Here is a 23131-nt window from a genome sequence, read left to right as displayed (position 1 = left end):
TCAAAGCTGCTTTCATTTAGGACTTAACATGTCCAGAACAACTTTTCTCTGCACAGCTGATCTGGAAGAGAAACGGACGCACCTTCGCTTTGAAACGTATGGAATATGTTGCAATTTTGTCAAGATTATCAAGCGACTTTGATAAAAAAACAACAACATTTAATGATTATTGTTGTGTCGTGTGAATCACTTTTATAACTACATTCTGCTGTTTTTGAGTCTCAAGTGTTGCCTTCAGTTTCCTCCAGCAGGAAAGAATGTTGCTGTTGTTTCTTCTGAATAATGAAAAACAAATAAAACATCAGGTCTATATAAAGTGCTCAAAGTAAACAAATAATAAAGTATTATATAAGTATTATATGATTCACCAATACATGTCATCTTCAGGGTGTGACACCCCTGATGTCAACACAAAGGACGATGTGTCAGTTAAAGGATAAAGAAAGACTAAAATGCTGCTAATTGTAATCTGAGAGAAAATCGCTCCCTCTAGTGGTGGTTTAAGATATTTCACTGTCCTGTCAATAATTCTGCAAGGACTAAGATAAGTTTTCCTCGCTGCAGGGATGGAGTGAACCACGACAGGTGATGATAGAGTGACTCGTGTGTTTATTTATTGACAATGGCTCCATCTAGTGGTGCAACTGTAGATTACAGTCAATGTTTTACAATCCAACTCTTGAACACATCACAGGAAGTAAATACCTGTTGTTTGTAATAATGGAGCCGTAAAAATGGAAAACTAATTATTTTCAATCCTGTTATATATTAGAGGCTTCAATAAGCACCACTGTTGTACGGCGTGTTCTTCTTACTCTGACATGCTGGTCATCCAAAACTAGTGATGGTGAGATGAAGCTTCACTAACAGTGTCATCATGTTTAATGCTCAGTAGGTGGCGCCTCCGTTTAAAAATGATATGAGGTTTGATCCAAGTACGTGTTTATTGTTAAATGTTTAAATATTAAATATATTTATTGAAGTTCTCAGGCTCAGCTCCAGCTAGTGTTTCCTCATCAAACACATTGAAAATTTCAGTGCAGAAGATTTACACTGAGAGACTGAGATCTTTCACTACAAACACATTTAAAATATAGATTCATTTAAGTGTTTTTATGATCGTTTCTTCTCACGTGGAGCTTCAATCCAAAAGTTACAGATGAGCAGTTTGGAGGTACAGTATTTGGATGTTTTCATGTGTCTTTTTGGACGAAGATGAAGACAAAGACAACTGAGCTCCAGTTGCTACATTAAAATGAACAAACATTTTTGTCTATAACTCTAAAAAGAACACATTACTCTCAAAATAATCCCAACCCTTAGTCGACATGAGGGCGAGTAGAACATGAGTTTGAATTTTGCGTGAATTATTTCTACAGACGTGTGACAACAAAAGACTTAAAACATCTCATGATTCCAGAACTGTTGTAATAGTTTTATTTGACCTACTATTACATGATTGAGTAAATAATGTTGAATACATTCAACTGTTACTTTAACACACTTTCATTTGCAGTTAATGAAGGAAGAAAAACTCTCTAAACTGGATCAAGATTGTCTCACGATACATTTGTCAAAGTGTAGATTCATTTGTCGATTATAACATAAATGATCAGTTTATAAAATATAATATAGTGTGATTTTGAGAATATTGTGCAAAGAACTGTATGTTTTGAAGCTGTTTGACTAGAGGATTGAATTTGTTGATCTTTTTTAATTCCTGTTTCTCTCGCTCTGTTCCTCTGATGACATCATTTCTAGGCGACAGATGAGATGAAGTCAATCTGTCACGATCGTGTTTAGCTACTGTTGAGAAGTACAGTTTGAAAAAATAACCATTAAACCACTGACTTTCAGAGTAAAAGAGGTTTAACTAGAGAAAGATCATAAAAGTCACAAACAAACGTGAAACAAATCCAGCAGGTATATTAGGAAACATTTTACTTATAACATATTTTCTTGTGTTTCTTCTGAGAGTCACTCTGATAGTCTCACTTCCTCTCCACCTCCAGTCGCAGCTTTTCAAATCTGTCAGGATGATCCAGATAATCCTGATCCTCCATCAAGTTCCTGTTGTCGTTGGACAGTAGGAGGCGCTGCTGTGTGTGAGTCCAGTGAGAGTGAAGACTGAGAGAAGAAGAGACATGAGGTGATGATGGTGGAAGAACGTTGTCTTGACGATCATATACTGATCCAAACTGAGACGAGTCAATGTTCTGTCAACATTCTTCTGAGAACTTGAGAGAAGAACCATGTGACTGAAACATCCCAGAATCATCTTGAATGTCAGATTTGAAGATGAAGTCAGCAGCTAAACTAGCATGTAGCTAACATGAGTCTAGTCTAGTTGTGATGAAGATGTTCAAGTGAACACATGATTCAATATGAAGTGATTCATGTGTGAAATGATGTTTAAAGTGACTCAACATTGTGAGTTGATGATCAAACTCACGTCTGATTTCAAATATTTGACAGAAATATTTCTTTGTTCTCCACTGACAGTCAAACTGAAACAATGTTGATGTTGAAGCTCCTGAAGAGTTTTGAGCTGAAGGACTTGAAGATTTGGAATCAGAGCTTCACTTGATACTGTAACTGTGAGTCTTTAACATCTGCACGTTTGTTCTGGAATCTTCTTCATCAAGTCCATGTCCACAAAGACCTTCAACTGCTGTGTCAGCAGATGAGCTTTGATGTTGAAGTCAATCAATGGAATCAAACTTACCATTCATGGATGAAGGTCTAACATCTCTGGTCCACAGTCATCCAGCCTGGAGGAAGAAAGAGTCAGAAGATCAGATTCATTTGATTCAGATGTTTCATGAATATTGTTTCATTCTCAGTGGACGACTCAGTCATGACTGTTGATGACAACAAAGATGGATCTATAAACAGGCTGCTCAGTCTCAACTGTCTCCTTCATGCTTCCACTGGTGTCCAGCAGGAGAACATGGAGGAACTCAGAGTTTGGATTCATGTGCTCAGTTCAGATGAAGAGTCTGAGCATCAAATGTTCAGTCTGAAGATCTTTGGAGTTCAGTCAGTGAGTTCTGCTGCTCTGTTCATACCTGAGAGTCTCCAGTCTCCAGTCTGGACTCTTCAGTCCAGCAGACAGCAGCTCCAGTCCTGGTCCTCCTGGATGATTCTTCCTCAGGTCCAGTTCTCTCAGGTGGGATGGGTTCAATGTCAGAGCTGAGGCCAGAGAAGAACAACCTCCTGCTGAGATCTGACACTCTGACAGACTGAAATGAAGGAGAAACACTTTTAGAAACTTATCAGAACCAAGAGAAGATGATGTTCTGACCTGAGAGTCTCCAGGTGACAGTGTGGACTCTTCAGTCCAGCAGACAGCAGCTCCACTCCTGGATCCTGCAGGTTGTTGTCACTCAGGTCCAGTAGAGTCAGACTAGAGGACGGAGAGCTGAGGACTGAGGACAGAAGTGAACAACTTCTCTCTGACAGTCCACACCAGCTCAGCCTGTGAAAGAGACGAGTTTCATCAACAAGTGACTTTTTCAATTTTCTATTTGACAAGAATTGAAAGATTTTATTTATTTATTTATAATTTATGATAAAAACAATATGTTTTAATTGAGTAAAGGTTTTTTTCCACACGTATAGTTTAATATTTTTATCAACAAGTATCCTTTTAAATTCATTATAAAAATGTCAAAGTGTTTAAAATCCAATATAAATTTTAACCCTGGAGTTTTGAAGAGGTAAAAAAATATTTATATTTTAATGTTGTACTTTTGAAGAGGTAAAAAATATTTATACTTCAATGTTGTAGTTCTTTTGTACCTCTTCAAAACTATAACATTAAAAAATTGTTGCCCAAATGTGTAAAATGTTGTTTTTTGAAGGCTTGAAAAAGTTGTGAAATATAAATATTTTGTACCTCTTCTTAATGTTGGAGTTTTGAAGAGGTAAACAAAATAGAAATAAAAGAATATTTAAATGTTGTATTTTAGTTTTATCTCTTCAAAACTGTCATGTTTTGGTGCTTTCCTGTTTTATTTTGTAGTCGGTTTCCTGTTTTGGTTCGTGTTTTATTTTGTGTCTTGACAGACGCTGGCAGGTGCGCGGCTGGGGGTGATTGAATGGCGGGTTCTTCCCACAGAAAAGGAGCGTCGCGGACCTGAAGAACTCGCCAGAGAATTGAGTTTCCAGACTAGGTTGGCATTCGTAGATTCTCTTTGCTCGTGTTACCTATGTACTTTTCCCTGAAGACCCCTGACGTTGTCAGCGCCTTGTTTTGCTCACGTGAGTCTTTTTCCTCTTTTGTTTTAGTTCCGGATCTGAGATCCCGATCTCCAGCCGCGTCCTGCCTTCGTCCCGAGTTCCTGATTTGTTTTTTTGTTTCGGTCCTTTCCGACCGTTTGGAATATTAAAAGACTTTTGTTCGAACATTTGCTCTGAGGATATTTGTCCACTTCCGCTTCTGGGTCTCCTGCCGAGTTCCACCCGTGACAAAAACTACATCATTAAAATATATATATATATATATATATATATATTTTACCTCTTTAAATCAACAAAATTAAAATATAAGTATTTTTTATCTCTTCAAAACACAGACATTATAAAAATGCTGGTATGGAATTATAAATTAAAAAAATCTAGATTCAATATTTTAAACAAGTATCCTTTTAAATTTATTTTTTAAACGTGTTTAAAATCCAATATATAATAATATATATTATATATATATATATTAAACTCTATGTGTAAAAAATGTTTACATTATTAAATGAAAACAAAACCAACCTTTCAATATTTAAATTATTGAATTAAATTTTTCAGAAAATAATTCTATGGTTAAAAAAATACAACAATCAATAAAATGAAATGTTAAATTCAATCCTTCAATTCTCTGATGACACTGATCTACTTGCATAAGAAACAAAGCAAATGTTTTTCAATATTCAGTTCATGAGCTGAAAATAGATTCAACTGCTCCAACAGGAAGTGACATTTATCAACACGTCATATTCAAAGTAGGAAATCGACACTTTTCTCTCTTAATGTTTGACCTTGAAAATGTTGAAAACCATGATCAACTTGATGAGACTGATTGTTGCAACAGTCACATGTCAGGAGAATGATCACAGATACCATCAGCACAATGGATTCAACAAGAAATGGAGACACATGTGTTCAGTGTGAAGTGAAGTAGTTGTAGATGAGCCTCACAAATCATTGGAGAAAGACATTTCTTACCAACATGTTAGTTTTCACACCCGTATATAACCTGAGCACAAATATTGATATTTTCTTACAACACACTTGGTTGTCACGTCAATACTTCATCTCTCCTGTCCTGTTTGTGGGGGCGCTAATCCTCTAAATGAGGGTGAAGAAGTCGTAACCAGCGGCTGATGAAGATGACGAGTTAACAATAGTGTCAGTACACGATGAGGGCAGCCTACACTGTACAAAAACAAACAACTCACCACACATGGATTTCCTAAATGTTACAAAATAAAATGTTCATATCTGGATCTACTACCTGAAAGAATCAATAATCAAACAGAAATATCTTCTTCACATTTGAAGTTAATCTTACAGCAAATGACATCAACTTTCATTGATCTCTTTACATCCACCACACATGATGACTTTAACCACGTCTTTAAAATGATCATCAATATATGATTTGACTGTTAACTGATGCTTTTACAAAACTATACTTTTATATGTGAGTGTCAGTGGAATTGATTTATTTATGATTGTATTATTTATCTTTATTTTATAATGATTTTATTCACACAGTTGCAACATTAAATTCAAGTAAAAACAGTCGTTTATTGTAAACAATTGACTTTGAAATGACTTGTTAATGTGGTTCAGTTCGTCAAAGTCACGACTCTGAGTGTTTTCTCTGTCACAAGACAAAAGTATTTATGATTCCTTTAATAATACTGACGTGTACAAAATACTTTTTTTGTTTATGTTTTAAGTCTCCGTTGATGGTTGTTTTGACTCTGTTGGTTTGGACTGTTGCTGAATGAATTGGAGTCTCAGAAAAGACATGACAAACAAAACTTATTGGCTTCAATGAACATTTATGAACATATTTAGCTTCAAAAGAATCTTAAAGTAAGTAAAGTAGTTTTGTTTCATTAAAGAAACTTCATGATAAATTGAAGAAAAATGTAAGAATGATGCGATTAGTCGACTTAATGGTTGAATATTTGGTGACCAGTCGACTGTTAAAATAGTCGTAGACCTCATGAACAACAGATGAACCATAAGAGAAGAACAGAGACAACAACGGTGGAAAAAACAAACAATGAAAACAAATCAAAGACAAACCTCAAGATTCCACTCTAAAGTGTTTTGTCTTCTACGAGACAGATGACGCGAGAACACTGGATAAAGAATATGAAGGACTGTTGTTTTGATTATTATTCATTTTCATTTAAAGTTGACGCTTGTTTGTTTATCATTACAATTATTTATTAAGATGATATTTTTATAAACTACGTAACATCTTTACCTGCTACACAAACATACAAATGTATCTATGAGCTGCTTCACTGAAGAACAAAGTGATGACAGACTTTGACTCGTGTTTCCACCTCTGACTTTACATTTGAGCTTTGATGATGTAGAAAAGATGATGTTCTGACCTGAGAGTCTCCAGGTGACAGTGTGGACTCTTCAGTCCAGCAGACAGCAGCTCCACTCCTGGATCCTGCAGCTTGTTGTCACTCAGGTCCAGTAGAGTCAGACTAGAGGACGGAGAGCTGAGGACTGAGGACAGAAGTGAACAACTTCTCTCGGACAGGAAACAGTTGATCAGGCTGTGAAAGAGACGAGTTTCATCAACAAGTGACTTTTTCAATTCTATATTTAAAAACTATCAACTATTGACTTTCATAAGATCATGGTCACATGTTTGTTTGAATATTTATCAGGTTGGTATAAATGAGGGTGAAATGTTGAACATGACGACAGAAACACAAACATGAAGAAGGAGTAACAACAATGTTGAGGTTGTGGTTTGTTGTTAAATATTTACTTTATAAAAACAGACTTTCCTACAAACTAGTGAGACATCATTGATTTATGCTGAATTGTTGGAACATGAACAAGTATTTCAGTGAATGTTTTCATGTGATCAACTTGATCTTGATTAATCAAATTAAATGAAATAAAGTGTTTTTCAACATTCAGTTCATGAGCTGAAAATAAATAATACTTCAACAGGAAGTGACATTTATCAACACATCGTCTGCGAACAAGGAAATCTGGCTCAGTTGCTTCATCAACCAGGAAACAAGAGCTGAGACGACACTCGTCTAGTTTCTCTCCAGATATTAGAAACATGACATTTATTTCTATCTTCATTTCTCCTGAGAGACAAGAAACCAGATGAACTGTGGACCAGACATGAAGAGAGAAGATGATGTTCTGACCTGAGAGTCTCCAGGTGACAGTGTGGACTCTTCAGTCCAGCAGACAGCAGCTCCACTCCTGGATCCTGCAGCTTGATGTTGTTACTCAGGTCCAGTAGAGTCAGACTAGAGGACGGAGAGCTGAGGACTGAGGACAGAAGTGAACAACTTCTCTCTGACAGTTCACAGAAGCTCAGCCTGTGAAAGAGACGAGTTTCATCAACAAGTGCTCAGGACCAGAGGAGAGAAATCCTTCCAGACTGTTGCTCCTAAGCTTTGAAACGATCTTCCTCTCTCTTTGCTCAAGATGATCTACTGACTCCTTTAAGAAACATCTTAAGACGTTTCTATTTGTTCTGGCCTTTCCTTGATTTTCTGGAACTCCTGTGTTGTTCTCAGTATTATCTTGATCTTTAAAGTATATACTTTTTTGAGTATTGTTTTGATTGTTTAAGCGCTTTGTGACCCTGGTCTGGAAAAGCGCTATATAAATAAGTATTACTTACTTATTAATTTTCTATTTGACAAGAATTGAAAGAGTTTATTTATAGTTTAATATTGTTATTTTAGTAATAAATAAAATGAAAAAAAAAATCAAGATTCAATATTTTTAACAAGTGTTTTTTTTCATTTAATATACAAATTTGAAAGTGTTTAAAATCCAATATATAATATATATTCAAATTATTTAATGAAATGATTCAGAAAATATTTCTATGGTTAAAAAAATAGAACATTTTAATAAAATTAAATGTTAAATTCAATCCTTCAATTCTCTGATGACACTGATCTACTTGCATAAGAAACAAAGCAAATGTTTTTCAATATTCAGTTCATGAGCTGAAAATAGATTCAACTGCTCCAACAGGAAGTGACATTTATCAACACGTCATATTCAAAGTAGGAAATCTACACTTTTCTCTCTTAATGTTTGTCCTTGAAAATGTTGAAAACCATGATCAACTTGATGAGACTGATTGTTGCAACAGTCACATGTCAGGAGAATGATCACAGAAACCATCAGCACAATGGATTCAACAAGAAATGGAGACACATGTGTTCAGTGTGAAGTGAAGTAGTTGTAGATGAGCCTCACAAATCATTGGAGAAAGACATTTCTTACCAACATGTTAGTTTTCACACCCGTATATAACCTGAGCACAAATATTGATATTTTCTTACAACACACTTGGTTGTCACGTCAATACTTCATCTCTCCTGACCTGTTTGTGGGGGCGCTAATCCTCTAAATGAGGGTGAAGAAGTCGTAACCAGCGGCTGATGAAGATGACGAGTTAACAATAGTGTCAGTACACGATGAGGGCAGCCTACACTGTACAAAAACAAACAACTCACCACACATGGATTTCCTAAATGTTACAAAATAAAATGTTCATATCTGGATCTACTACCTGAAAGAATCAATAATCAAACAGAAATATCTTCTTCACATTTGAAGTTAATCTTACAGCAAATGACATCAACTTTCATTGATCTCTTTACATCCACCACACATGATGACTTTAACCACGTCTTTAAAATGATCATCAATATATGATTTGACTGTTAACTGATGCTTTTACAAAACTATACTTTTTATACGTGAGTGTCAGTGAAATTAAGTTATTTATGATTGTATTATTTATCTTTATTTTATAATGATTTTATTCACACAGTTGCAACATTAAATTCAAGTAAAAACAGTCGTTTATTGTAAACAATTGACTTTGAAATGACTTGTTAATGTGGTTCAGTTCGTCAAAGTCACGACTCTGAGTGTTTTCTCTGTCACAAGACAAAAGTATTTATGATTCCTTTAATAATACTGACGTGTACAAAATACTTTTTTTTGTTTATGTTTTAAGTCTCCGTTGATGGTTGTTTTGACTCTGTTGGTTTGGACTGTTGCTGAATGAATTGGAGTCTCAGTAAAAGACATGACAAACAAAACTTATTGGCTTCAATGAACATTTATGAACATATTTAGCTTCAAAAGAATCTTAAAGTAAGTAAAGTAGTTTTGTTTCATTAAAGAAACTTCATGATAAATTGAAGAAAAATGTAAGAATGATGCGATTAGTCGACTTAATGGTTGAATATTTGGTGAGCAGTCGACTGTTAAAATAGTCGTAGACCTCATGAACAACAGATGAACCATAAGAGAAGAACAGAGACAACAACAGTGGAAAAAACAAACAATGAAAACAAATCAAAGACAAACCTCAAGATTCCACTCTAAAGTGTTTTGTCTTCTACGAGACAGATGACGCGAGAACACTGGATAAAGAATATGAAGGACTGTTGTTTTGATTATTATTCATTTTCATTTAAAGTTGACGCTTGTTTGTTCATCATTACAATGATTTATTAAGATGATATTTTTATAAACTACGTAACATCTTTACCTGCTACACAAACATACAAATGTATCTATGAGCTGCTTCACTGAAGAACAAAGTGATGACAGACTTTGACTCGTGTTTCCACCTCTGACTTTACATTTGAGCTTTGATGATGTAGAAAAGATGATGTTCTGACCTGAGAGTCTCCAGGTGACAGTGTGGACTCTTCAGTCCAGCAGACAGCAGCTCCACTCCTGGATCCTGCAGGTTCCAGTTGTCACTCAGGTCCAGTAGAGTCAGACTAGAGGACGGAGAGCTGAGGACTGAGGACAGAAGTGAACAACTTCTCTCTGACAGTCGACAGTTGCTCAGCCTGTGAAAGAGACGAGTTTCATCAACAAGTGACTTTTTCAATTTTCTATTTGACAAGAATTGAAAGAGTTTATTTATTTATTTATAATTTATGATAAAAACAATATGTTTTAATTGAGTAAAGGTTTTTTTCACACGTATAGTTTAATATTGTTATCAACAAGTATCCTTTTAAATTCATTATAAAAATGTCAAAGTGTTTAAAATCCAATATAAATTTTAACCCTGGAGTTTTGAAGAGGTAAAAAAATATTTATATTTTAATGTTGTACTTTTGAAGAGGTAAAAAATATTTATATTTTAATGTTGTAGTTTTTTTGTACCTCTTCAAAACTATAACATTAAAAAATTGTTGCCCAAATGTGTAAAATGTTGTTTTTTGAAGGCTTGAAAATGTTGTGAAATATAAATATTTTGTGCCTCTTCTTAATGTTGGAGTTTTGAAGAGGTAAACAAAATAGAAATAAAAGAATATTTAAATGTTGTATTTTAATTTTATCTCTTCAAAACTACATCATTAAAATATATATATATATATATCAGAAGTGAACAACTTCTCTCTGACAGGAAACAGAAGCTCAGCCTGTGAAAGAGACGAGTTGCATCAACAAGTGACTTTTTCAATTCTTTATTTAAAAACAATCAACTATTTACTTTCATAAGATCATGGTCACATGTTTGTTTGAATATTTATCAGGTTGGTATAAATGAGGGTGAAATGTTGAACATGACGACAGAAACACAAACATGAAGAAGGAGTAACAACAATGTTGAGGTTGTGGTTTGTTGTTAAATATTTACTTTAGAAAAACAGACTTTCCTACAAACTAGTGAGACATCATTGATTTATGCTGAATTGTTGGAACATGAACAAGTATTTCAGTGAATGTTTTCATGTGATCAACTTGATCTTGATTAATCAAATTAAATGAAATAAAGTGTTTTTCAACATTCAGTTCATGAGCTGAAAATAAATAATACTTCAACAGGAAGTGACATTTATCAACACATCGTCTGCGAACAAGGAAATCTGGCTCAGTTGCTTCATCAACCAGGAAACAAGAGCTGAGACGACACTCGTCTAGTTTCTCTCCAGATATTAGAAACATGACATTTATTTCTATCTTCATTTCTCCTGAGAGACAAGAAACCAGATGAACTGTGGACCAGACATGAAGAGAGAAGATGATGTTCTGACCTGAGAGTCTCCAGGTGACAGTGTGGACTCTTCAGTCCAGCAGACAGCAGCTCCACTCCTGGATCCTGCAGCTTGTTGTGACTCAGGTCCAGTAGAGTCAGACTAGAGGACGGAGAGCTGAGGACTGAGGACAGAAGTGAACAACTTCTCTCTGACAGTCCACATCTGTTCAGCCTGTGAAAGAGATGAGTTTCATCAACAAGTGACTTTTTCAATTTTCTATTTGACAAGAATTGAAAGAGTTTATTTATAGTTTAATATTGTTATTTTAGTAATAAATAAAATGAAAAAAATTCAAGATTCAATATTTTTGACAAGTGGCTTTTTTAATTTAATATACAAATGTGAAAGTGTTTAAAATCCAATATATAATATATATTCAAATTATTTAATTAAATGATTCAGAAAATATTTCTATGGTTAAAAAAATACAACATTTTAATAAAATGAAATGTTAAATTCAATCCTTCAATTCTCTGATGACACTGATCTACTTGCATAAGAAACAAAGCAAATGTTTTTCAATATTCAGTTCATGAGCTGAAAATAGATTCAACTGCTCCAACAGGAAGTGACATTTATCAACTTATTTTGCTTAAAAAGAATCTTAAAGTAATACCTGACATGAATATTTTTAATTAAATACATGCAGTCGGACAAAGAGGACTATGAAGACGAACCCCTTTGATTTTATTATTTATTTTTATAGAACACATTTCCTGAGAAAAGACAAGAGTTGACCTTTTGTATGAAACAGTAAAGTTAAATAAAGCTGCATTTTTATTGATGTAACCTTCGTGGTTTTGTTTCATTCAAGAAACTTCATGTGAATTTAAGATGAAGATTTTGTAGAAATCAGGCTCAGAGCTGCTGTGAAGGTCACACATGCTAACTTAAGTTTATTTTCTATAAATAAATGTTGCGTACACATTCATTTGTGTATACGCAGTATAATTAATGAGGCCACTTGTTTTAAATATGTCGTTTTGATTATTATTCATTTTCATTTAAAGTTGACGCTTGTTTGTTTATCATTACAATGATTTATTAAGATGATATTTTTATAAACTACGTAACATCTTTACTTTTCAATTCTCTATTTGACAAGACTGAACTAGTTACATCATAAAATCACATATTGTATGAATATTTGAGGAAGGTTTGTCTAAATTAGGATCAGTTTGTTAAACACGATGACAAACACAACAATCATCAAAGAGTAAATCAAACATTCATGTTTAGTTCATATCATCAGAAATGTTTGAACAACTTACAGAACTTTGTTTGCAGCTTGAACCACCGGCAGAAGCCTCTCAAGAACCTTCTCTGAACCATATCTTGAGTATTTCTTCAGGTCAAACTCGTCCAGATGTTCCTCTGAGGACAGTAAGATGAAGGCCAGGGCCGACCATTGAGCAGAAGACATTCGATCAGAGAGACGTCCTGATCTCAGCTTCTGTTGGACCTCCTCCACCAGAGAAGTGTCCTTCACTTCATTCAGACAGTGGAACAGGTTGATGATTCTCTCTGGAGACACATCCTCACTTATCTTCTTCTTGATGAGCTGTGCTGTGTTGTGATTGGTCCAGGAGCTTCTTCCTGTCTGTGTCAACAAACCTGGAAGGAGACTCTGGCTGGTCTGCAGAGAAAGACCCAGAAGGAAGCGCAGGAACAAGTCCAGATGTCCATTTGGACTTTTTAGAGTCTCATCTATTGCTGTCTGGTAGAACCTTTCTGTTTGACTTTTGTTTTTCAACAATCTTGAAGATTTGGATGTTAGTTTTGATTCCATCAGGTTGACTCCAGAGTTGATGAAGGTCTGGTGGACGTGAAGAGCAGCCAGAAACTCCTGAACACTCAGGTGGATGAAGCAGAACACCTTGTCCTGGTACAGTCCTCTCTCCTCTCTGAAGATCTGAGTGAACACTCCTGAGTAAACTGAAGCTGCTGAGATGTTGATGTCACACTCTGTGAGGTCTGACTTATAGAAGATCAAGTTTCCTCTCTGCAGATGCTCAAAAGCCAGTTTTCCCAGAGACTTTATCATCTTCCTGCTCTTATGATCAGAAACTGTGTCAGTCCCAGATCCTCCGTCGAACTTCAGCTTCTTGACTTTCAACTGAACCACCAGGAAGTAGATGAACATCTCAGTCAGGGTGTTGGGCAGCTGTCCTGTCTCTGTGCTCTTCAACATGTCCAGAACTGTGGCAGTGATCCAGCAGAAGACCGGGATGTGACACATGATGTAGATGCTTCGTGACCTCCTGATGTGAGACATGATGCTGCTGGTCTGCTCCTCATCTCTGAACCTCTTCCTGAAGTACTCCTCCTTCTGGAGGTCATTGAACCCTCTGACCTCTGTCACCATGTCCACACACTCAGGAGGGATCTGATTGGCTGCTGCAGGTCGTGCGGTGATCCAGAGACGAGCTGAGGGAAGAAGATCCCCCCTGATGAGGTTTGTCAGCAGGACGTCTACTGAGGTGGACTCTGTAGCTTCTATCAGGCGCCGACTGTTGAGGAAGTCCAGAGGGAGTCGACACTCGTCCAGACCATCAAAGATGAACAGAACCTGGAGTCCTTCAAAGCTGCTGAGTCTGGATTCTCTGGTTTCAGGAAAGAAAAGATGAACAAGTTCCATCAAACTCAACTTCTTCTCCTTCAGCAGGTTCAGCTCTCTGAAGGTGAAAGGAAAGATGAAGTGGAAGTTCTGGTGGGCTTTGTCTTCAGCCCAGTCCAGAGTGACCTTCTGTGTCAGGAGGGTCTTCCCAATGCCAGCCACACCCTTCGTCAGCAGTGTTCTGATTGGTCGTTCAGGTGAGGCTTTAAAGAGGTCTTCTTGTCTGATGGTGGTTTCTGGTCTGGTCTGGTTCCTGGTGGCTGCTTCGATCTGTCGGACCTCGTGCTCCTGGTTGATCTGGTCTGTGCCCCCCTCAGTGATGTAGAGCTCAGTGAAGATCTCATTCAGAGGAGCAGAGTTTCCTGCTTTAGCGACCCCCTCAGACACACTGTGGAACTTCTTCTGCAGGCTCCTCTTCAGTCGTCCTCCACACTCTGAAGCAAGACTTCCTGAATGAAGACATAAGTCACACGAGTCAGAAGATTGTAGAAGGTGAAAATGGAGTAAAATCTTCAGATCTGATCCAAGTGTTCTTCATCTTCATCATGTTTGTTCACATGTTCTTACTGCTCCACAGATGCTCGGCCAGATCCTCCTCCTCCATGTCCTTCAGTAGATGAACTGTGATCTTCAGGAATTCTTCTCTGATGCTTCTCCACTTCTCATCTTCCTCCTCAGTCTGTGGAGTCTCTGGACTCACAAACCTCCAGACTCTCTTCAGCTCCTTCTGCATATAGTTGTAGAAGTTTCTCTCCAGTGACTGGAACAGAATCACAGAGAAGAAAGTCAGAGTGATAGTGGATCATCTCAAGAACCACAAAGACCAGAAGCTTTAACTTGGATTCAGCTGAAGGATGATGAACAGAAGGAACCTCTAGGATGAGGACCTCCTCTAGTTTATGAACATACCAGCCATTTGATTTCCAGTTGTGAGGGATGTTGCTGACCAATGAGAAGCTCTGAGTTCTGATGGTCCACTCTGAGAAGAAGAGATGAAATCAGACTGTAAATAAACTCTTGTCGTGTTGAAGGTTCTGATCAAAAGCAAACTAGAAGGTTCCTTTTAAAACCCACGCTCATCTCCATTAGAACTTACATTTTGTCAAGCTAAGATGTTTATTTTAAATATAATTTTATAAAAATGAGCATTCTTGGTCTTATTATTGAAAGAAAACTCTGATCAACTCTCATCTGTTTCTATCCTGGTATTCACCAGCTGAACCACTAGATGTCCTCACACTGCTGCACATGTCCACCTCTGCACTACAACTGTGAAAGCAACGTTTGAGGTTTTTAATTGTGTCTTTATCTCTTCTCTGGTTTAATGTGTCAGTTTGAACCTGGTAGACTCACACTTGTTCACTCTCACCTCACACCTGGAGACTCTTCACTTCCTCTGAAGTCAATATATCTCCCCATTGAATGATCACTCTTCAGAGACACACAGCAGGGTTCTGGTCCAGATCTTGGTCCAGGTCCAGCAGGTTCTTGCTGCTGCTTTGATCTTGAACACAGAAGTAGAATGAGTGAGAATTAGACATGGAGGTGCTAAAAATGGATCAAGGGATTGACTTTTTACGAAAGAACATGTTTTTTTTAGAAAGAACAAGCTGGACATATTTATTAAATTTGGAGTTTATTTGACTTCGTTGAAAGAAGAGAAATGTCAACTGAACTTTAGTCTGAGCTTTTGTTATTTTCTCTGTATCTTTTTTTTCTTTTCCTTCTTTATTTGTCGTGTTTTTTTCTTTACTTTGAAAACTCAATAAAGAAATCTTAAAAAAAACAAAAAAACTATCCGAGTCAAACCATCAGACGCTAGATTTGTAGTGCGCGTAATGACAGAACATTACGGTAGCAGTGATGAAGCGTGAAAGAAATGTCTGTGTTTACGAAGCCCCCGATATTAGTTCAAGTTGATGCTCCAGTGGCGTCACTAGCCTGAATGGATCATGACTAGAACCAACAGCTTTAAAGCAGGAGTTCAGGGATTGAGCCTCGGTGTTGATGTTTATAAGTTATTTATTTATTGTGTTGTTGCTACAGCAGCAAACTTGCCATCCATTCACTTATTTATTTGTGTTCAGTGTTGTTGAGGAGATTGTTATTTGTGATCATTCTCTTGTGAAAAGCTTCAGATAAATGCATGTATAGAAGCCAGGCTTTGCTGGTGTTGTTAGTGAAGTAAAGTTCTCTGGTTTAATGTGTGTATGAACCTGGTAGACTCACACTTGTTCACTCTCACCTCACACCTGGAGACTCTTCACTTCCTCTGAAGTCAATCCATTTCCCCATTGAAGCATCACTCTTCAGAGACACACAGCAGGGTTCTGGTCCAGATCTTGGTCCAGGTCCAGCAGGTTCTTGTTGCTGCTTTGATCTTGAACACAGAAGTAGAATGAGTGAGAATGAAGACATGGAGGACAATCTTGGAGGTCCTTGTCTCACCTCTGAGTGCTGGTCTGTTCATCGTGCTCCTCACACTGAGGGTATTTAAAGGAGTCTCTGTCCTCACCATGAGTCTCAGCAGAGTCTTCAGCTTCACACAAACACACTCATGACATTCTTGTCAACATCAAAAGTTGTTCTCGCCTCATAGTGTAAAAACTATGATCAATATTATTGTGTTTTTGGATCTATGAAATGAGGCGTCCACTATCCAGCATTAGCAGCTTCTCTACTCGGTAAAATCTCTTTCCACACTGAGATCTCAGGCTTTCTGGTCCTTGTTTTTGAGCCATTAGAGCAAATCTTCCTAAAGAAAGTCCAACCCTTTTCTTCAACCCCTCCTGGCACTCACCTGAGGGACCAGACCATCTCATCAGCTCCACCTGCCTGCAATTATTGAAGGAGAACAATAGGCTGCTTGGAGCTCCAGTCTTCTCCTTTCTTGTGCTGTGTCTCAAATCGCATACTTGCGTACTCAAAGTTAGTATTTTTAGTGCGTAAGTGCGTCTCAATTGTAAGTATGCGAAATTTAGTGCACCATGCACACTAAATTGTCACTAAAACGAAAATGATGATGATGATGATGATGATAACGATGATAATGATGATGATGATGATGATGATGATGATGGTCTGATCGTCTCTGAGCTTCATTAGAATTTGTGGCTCACCTGCTCAACACATGCACTTATTCTTACTATGTTTTTAAAATGAAAGTGTTTTCTTTGCATGTAGTTATTATGTGATGGTGTATTTATACAAGTGTTTTTAAGGATATAGCTCCGATCACGTGATCACATGAAGGAAACCGGCTTTAGCTGCTTTCATTCTGCAGCTTCACTTTGATATAACTGACTGACGTGATGTTGTTTCACAAGAACGTCTGTGACTCTCGTAGAGAAGACTTGAAGGATCCCACTGTGTTTGTTACATTATAAAAACAATCTTATAATTCCTTATCGTTGTTTCCTAACTGTGTGAAATGCCTGGAAAACAACTTCATATACATCATGTTGTCTTAATAAATAAAGATCATTAATCAAGTGAATGAACAACATATTTTTAAGCTAGAAAATAATTTATTATCCACTCATGTATCTACAGACATGTGTTTATTTTTTATCATATTGATATTAATGTTTCTCTGGATCTGAGCAGTAAATATGTACATAGAACACCTTCAAACCTGTCAGGAAGTCAAGTTTCACGTCATTATTATTCTCGATACATATGGAATTTGCTGCGCTCACATATTGAATAACAGTGACATCAATACACTGAACTCAATTGATAATAAATCAATATTTCTACCCTAAAACTACATGAACCTTTGTTCACTTATACGTCAAAACCTGCTTAACATGAAAGTAAAGTCAGATCTTTGTCAACTATTAATATAATAAAATACATTGTGCACAAACAAGCAAATAGAACGTCATAAGTCAGTACTACAATTATTTAAACAACCGTAATTTAATCATTTTGCAAGAAAACAAAAGAATAAACGGGAAACTATAACAGATCAGCAGAAAATAAATATTTCATATTTCCACCGCTTTTCTTCCAACAGTGTCTCACACGAGACTCTGGTCTCATCGAGTCTTCACATCTACAACAGAAGTGTCTCTGATATGGTGATAGTAAAGTATCTTTTCTCTCAATAGATTCCAGATAAATAGTATTTTTGAGAATCTCTCAGTGATAGTGTCGTAGACATCTCTCTCACTACCGTAACGCCTTCACAAAAGCGCAAGTTGTTTTTTTTAAAGTTGCGGCTGGATCGCGGCTCATTTGACCGCAGTAAGAGAGCAGAGCTCTGATTGGCTGCTGTGCACGTCATATAAATGGTTATTGTACCGAATGATTCTATTTTCTTATTTCATATTGTATTATGTCACGGCTCGACCGGTAGCTTGTGACCGACTATAAGGTACTTCTGGTCTATATTAACAATACACACTCACATGATCACACTCACAGTCACTACAACAGCACAGACACACAATAATAGTATATTATTTACTGATAAAGAATATTTATAGACAAGTTAGACACAGTGGTTGAAAAAGACTTGATTCTTATCCACTGCCTCATCAGGAAGTTAAACAAATATGCACGCGCACAAAAACACCCACACCCTATACACGCACGAACACAAACAAACCCACACATGCGCACAAACACACTCAATCCCCCTCCGCGCACAAACACGCACGCACACACACACATTCACATGTCACGTGTTTGAATATGGTTTCACTTTCAACTTTGTTCACATTTTCTGCGTCATCATTTGTAGATTGAGCTGCAGTTGTTTAAAAACATCAACATGGATCGTCTCGTTGTGATTCATTTCATTTCATCAACTGCTGACTTGTGTGAGAGTCAGAGAGTCACTGACCTGTCTGCAGCTTTCTTCTCTTCTGTGGTCTCAGGTCCATGTTGGAGCAGAATTCAGCTTCTTCTGACCAGAACTGATGGAACAAGACACTGATCAACTCCTTCTGACGCTGGTATCAAAGATCAGGACTGAAATAAAAGTGCGTCATGAACTCGCTGTACTTCTTCTTTCTTCTCCTGGTCTGACGATACGTGACTTTGACACCAACGGAAGAACCGCCTACATGTGACGAAGCCGCTGATTGGCTGAAACTGTTTTACTAATATTAACGCACAACTGTACGATGCAATCAGACCCGGCGGCATGGGCGGGTATTGGGGGTCCGTGCTCGCCCCCAGGGTCAGCCGAGCCCGCCCTGGCAGGAAGGTAGTTTTTTTTTTACATAAGAGTGTCAACCCTCTGCTCTATCGAACGAAGCCAAAGCGCTGTTACGCCTATTACAGGTGATTTAAATGTACAATGTTGTAGCTCAACTCTGTAGTTACTGTCATGTGAGAAAACACAACAACGCTAACAATCCGGGATTCAAAATATGTTCGTTTATTATCTTCTTCGATCTCAACACACATCCATCAATGTCAAGAGAACAGCGCACTCAAGTGGTCATTAGGTTCCACTACAGTTATTGTTATCGTTTGACATTAATGGTTAAAGTTGCTTATAGAGTCAGTAATTTGTTTTGGTTTTTACTATGAACATCCGTAATACCCTGACAAGAAAAAGTAACAAGGAGAGCAGGAAGCAGCGCCATCCATGTCTACTGAAAACACACTGAAGTCAACCTGAACCCTGGAGTGAACCTTCAAACTGAGAGAGTAGCTGCAGCTAAAGCCTTCACTTGAACTCACCACCTGCCTTGGACTTGGGCTCCGTTCAGTGTTTTTATTGTACCTTTTAAAAACAAGGCTCTGGTCATTTGGTGCCCTTTAAAAATATATATATTTTTCAGCAACTGGGCTTCATCAAGTATCAAACACATCACACCTGACATGATTTTGTTCAATGAGATTAAAACGTATTTGATTGTTCAATCCAGTGTTCAGGTTGACTTCAGTGCTTATATTTTTAGTAGAAGTGAAGCTGTTGTGCTTTAGTTCAATAAATGGACACAGCAATAAACTTTGTTGTTGGTTGTAAGTTTTTTTTTTAACTTTGGGATCAACCGTCACTTTTTAGTTTTTTAATTATTTCTCTGTACTGTGCGAGTCGATCCAGAGCCATTGTTCAGCCTGAAGCCAATACGTTTTTAGGTTGAAAAGTTTGTCCCCCTGAAAAAAATGTTAAATGTTTTTCTGCAGCCGGGTCTGGATGCAATACAAACATTCGAGTTACGAAATAATTCGCTTATCAGATAAATATTTTTTAGAATATTCCCCTTTCTATAACTCATTCTACCTGTCTGTAGTTCGGATCATAAAAACCTCAGTATTTTTTTAGTTTTCATTAAATAAAAATAAAATGTCTCGTTCAATAAAGTGGGCACATACACATTAAATAATTAATTTAAATCAGGAAAAAAAATCGAAATGAAAAGTAAATAATTACTGAGGTGTTTATGATCCGAAATACAGACAGGTAGAATGAGTTATAGAAAGGGGAACATTCTTACATTTCTGTTATTTGAAAAGCGAATTATTTCCGAAATCGAATGTTTGTATTGCGTTCAAGGGCGGACTGGGACGGTGAAGAGGCCCGGGAGTCACAAACAGACCGGCCCACTTTATGACTGCCATCACGTGAGCCCGCAGTCCGCGAACGATCGTCACTTCAGCCCACATTAAAAAAAAACCTTGCGCGTCTATTGCTAAGCTTACGGTAAAGACGCTGAACGCCACCTGATACATGAGAGCACTTGAAAACTGCAATAAAGTAACAGTAATAATGTTTTATGTGGTTTTTATTCAACCTGATGCAATCCTGCTCTACTGTCTTTGGAGTAAACGATTATAAGATTTATTTATATTTATAATTGTATTTATTTATTTATTTTAACCAACAACAATTGTGTTAATACGGATATAGCGGAAAATGTATCTAAACTCTGTTTTTTGACGTGGATTTGAAAGTCATATCATTATATAATATGTAAAAAAAACTACACATTTATTTTAAATATCATAGAATTATACTCTTAAAAGCTTAGTATAAAATTCCACTGGATTATGCTTCACGATGATCTTGACTACTATCCTGGTAAATTTGGAGTAATTTTAATGTAAAAATTTGAAATAAATTATCATTAAATATAGTCATATGTTAATGACGACATTTTAAAATTCCACTGGATTATGATTCATGAGTACCTTGACTACTATCATGGTGAATTTGTGTGGGAGGCTATCAAGCCTGTACATTGATAAAAAGTATTTTACGTTGTTTTGTACCTAAATCATATAGTAAACATTTACCTGAACCCTAAAGTAGAATGCAGTTAAGTAAGTACAGTAGCGTGGTGAGTTTAAAGAACATCATGGTTTTACTCAGGTCATTGATACAATGAATACACCACTAGATGGCAACACAATTTCAACACTAAGCACATGTTAGTTATCAATAGATGGAAAAACAAAGCTAACTATGTAGTACATGAAAACTAAACCCACAACATTTATGAAAATGAGAACTAAAGTGAAAACTGAAAAATAATATTTGAGAAAAAAAAAGGGTGAAAACTTGATATTTGCAGAAGTCCGTTTAACAAAAATATTACTTAAATCACAAAATACAATATGTCATGAGCTGAGAGTACATTCAGAAATGCAATTAAAACATCCGAAGCCTTAGTTAAAACCAAAGAGATAAATATTTTAATTGATAATTAAAGCAACGTAAATAGACATCATTTTACCTTAATTAGAAGTTATTTCAAACAATTATTTCTAAAAACTTCCCATGATCAATAGTGTCATAGTCAGTGTGTTGCTGCCTCAGCTTGACTCTGTCGCTCAAACCTCTTCTGCTGATGAGCTTCATGACGTCTATGACACTCCAACACTTCTCGCCTCCTGCAGACTTGCTGTCTATGAAGAGACATGTGAGGTCCAGGAGAAGGTCCTTAATGGTTTTTTTAGACGACCATAGGAAGTATGACTCGGCACAATTTGGGTGAATATCACTCTGCTGATCGACTCTAAGGTGAATGTGTGTTAAGTTGTTCATGCCTGTGATGAAGGAGCCGCTATCCCTAGGATTAGTATAAGCCATGCAAAGAAACAAAGAGTGCTCCTGTGTCCTTATCGTACGATAGCATATCCTGTTTGAACCATCTTTGCTGAAAAATGCCCTCAGACTACATGGTTGTCTGACTTTTGCTGTGGGTGAAAATGAAGGAAGAGTTCTAATGTTTCTGGCTTTGGTTTGATGGAATAATCAACTGCTGCATGAAGACCTTCCTTGTCTTGACCATCTTTATCAACAGCAGCATCTTCTACAGGCTACAAAAGATTAGTATTGTTAGTTATATTAGTGAATCACTAACACAGCACTGTTAAAAAAAAGGCAGTTTTTGGTGTTAGTTATTTTTATCAGCCTTACCATAACAATAATGGAGCTTGTACAGAGATCCTCTCTGTCCACAGCTGGATCATCTTCAATCTAGAAAAAAAGGGAGATATTAGTATTGATAATTATGCTAGTTGACCAATACAAGCACATCATCATCATCAGTAGTGTATTAAAAATAAATAGTTTAATATTAGTTAAATATGTACATGAGATTATGTAAGGTTCTTAAGCATTATTATGTCAGACACGTACACAAAACTAATCATATTTCTCCCATACAACCCGAACCATCCGATGATGATCCCATGAAGGATGGTTCATGTATAAACGCATACATAACGTAAAACGGGAAACATCCAGTCGGTGAGTGTCTAGATACAACGTTATCCAAAGCTTAACTATGTTTGCTCATTTTCCGAATATAACTTACCATCATGAGGTCGTTCACCGCCTGAGTGAGCTCTGTCCCGTCTGTCATCTCAGAGTCAACACCACCATCTTTGCCAGAGTCACATGACTATACACACTGGAGAAAAACCTGTCATCTGTTCTCAGTGTGGAAAGTGTTTTACACGTAATTGTAACCTAAAAGTCACATGATAATTCACACTGAGTCAACCTTGAATGATTGTTTTATTGTTTTTTCATGCGTGTTATTTTGAAATGTTCTTATTTAGTCACTATGAAGATCTTCCTCTCTCTTTGCACTTGATGGATCTACTGACTCCTTTAAGAAACATCTTAAGACGTTTCTATTTGTTCAGGCTTTTCCTTGAATTTCTCGAACTCCTGTGTTGTTCTCAGTATTATCTTGATCTTTAAAGTATGTACTTTTTTGAGTATTGT

General features: G+C 36.8%; 3 protein-coding genes across 4 annotated transcripts in view; all 3 read right to left on the bottom strand.

Annotated features, from left to right (window-relative positions):
- LOC148085116 (NACHT, LRR and PYD domains-containing protein 3-like) overlaps nucleotides 1-23131 on the bottom strand; it is a 449698-nt gene that overhangs the window by 73472 nt on the left and 353095 nt on the right. The gene's annotated exons all lie outside the window — the stretch shown is intronic.
- On the bottom strand, nucleotides 6279-14687 carry LOC148085127 (NLR family CARD domain-containing protein 3-like). Of its 2 annotated transcripts, XM_087783298.1 has the most exons (5): nucleotides 14500-14687; nucleotides 12587-14381; nucleotides 9939-10115; nucleotides 7422-7598; nucleotides 6279-6806 (listed from the first exon to the last, which is right to left on the bottom strand). In XM_087783298.1, exons 1-5 carry the CDS (start codon nucleotides 14663-14665, stop codon nucleotides 6590-6592), a joined length of 2532 nt encoding a protein of 843 aa, XP_087639424.1. In that variant the 5' UTR covers nucleotides 14666-14687; the 3' UTR covers nucleotides 6279-6589. The 2 variants fall into 2 exon arrangements, with proteins under 2 accessions (XP_087639424.1, XP_087639425.1); XM_087783299.1 differs by lacking the exon at nucleotides 9939-10115.
- Nucleotides 14830-19009, bottom strand: LOC148085126 (uncharacterized). Its single transcript, XM_087785506.1, has 5 exons — nucleotides 18782-19009; nucleotides 16381-16471; nucleotides 16178-16312; nucleotides 15302-15436; nucleotides 14830-14911 (listed from the first exon to the last, which is right to left on the bottom strand). The coding sequence occupies exons 1-5, from the start codon at nucleotides 18819-18821 to the stop codon at nucleotides 14830-14832; spliced, it is 483 nt and encodes a 160-aa protein (XP_087641632.1). The 5' UTR covers nucleotides 18822-19009.

This window comes from Callionymus lyra, chromosome 2, assembly GCF_982586985.1.
Source record: "Callionymus lyra chromosome 2, fCalLyr1.hap1.1, whole genome shotgun sequence".
Lineage (NCBI taxonomy): Eukaryota > Metazoa > Chordata > Actinopteri > Syngnathiformes > Callionymidae > Callionymus > Callionymus lyra.
The sequence above is the reverse complement of the archived record's forward strand: the minus strand, read 5'-3'. Positions and strand labels throughout refer to the sequence as shown.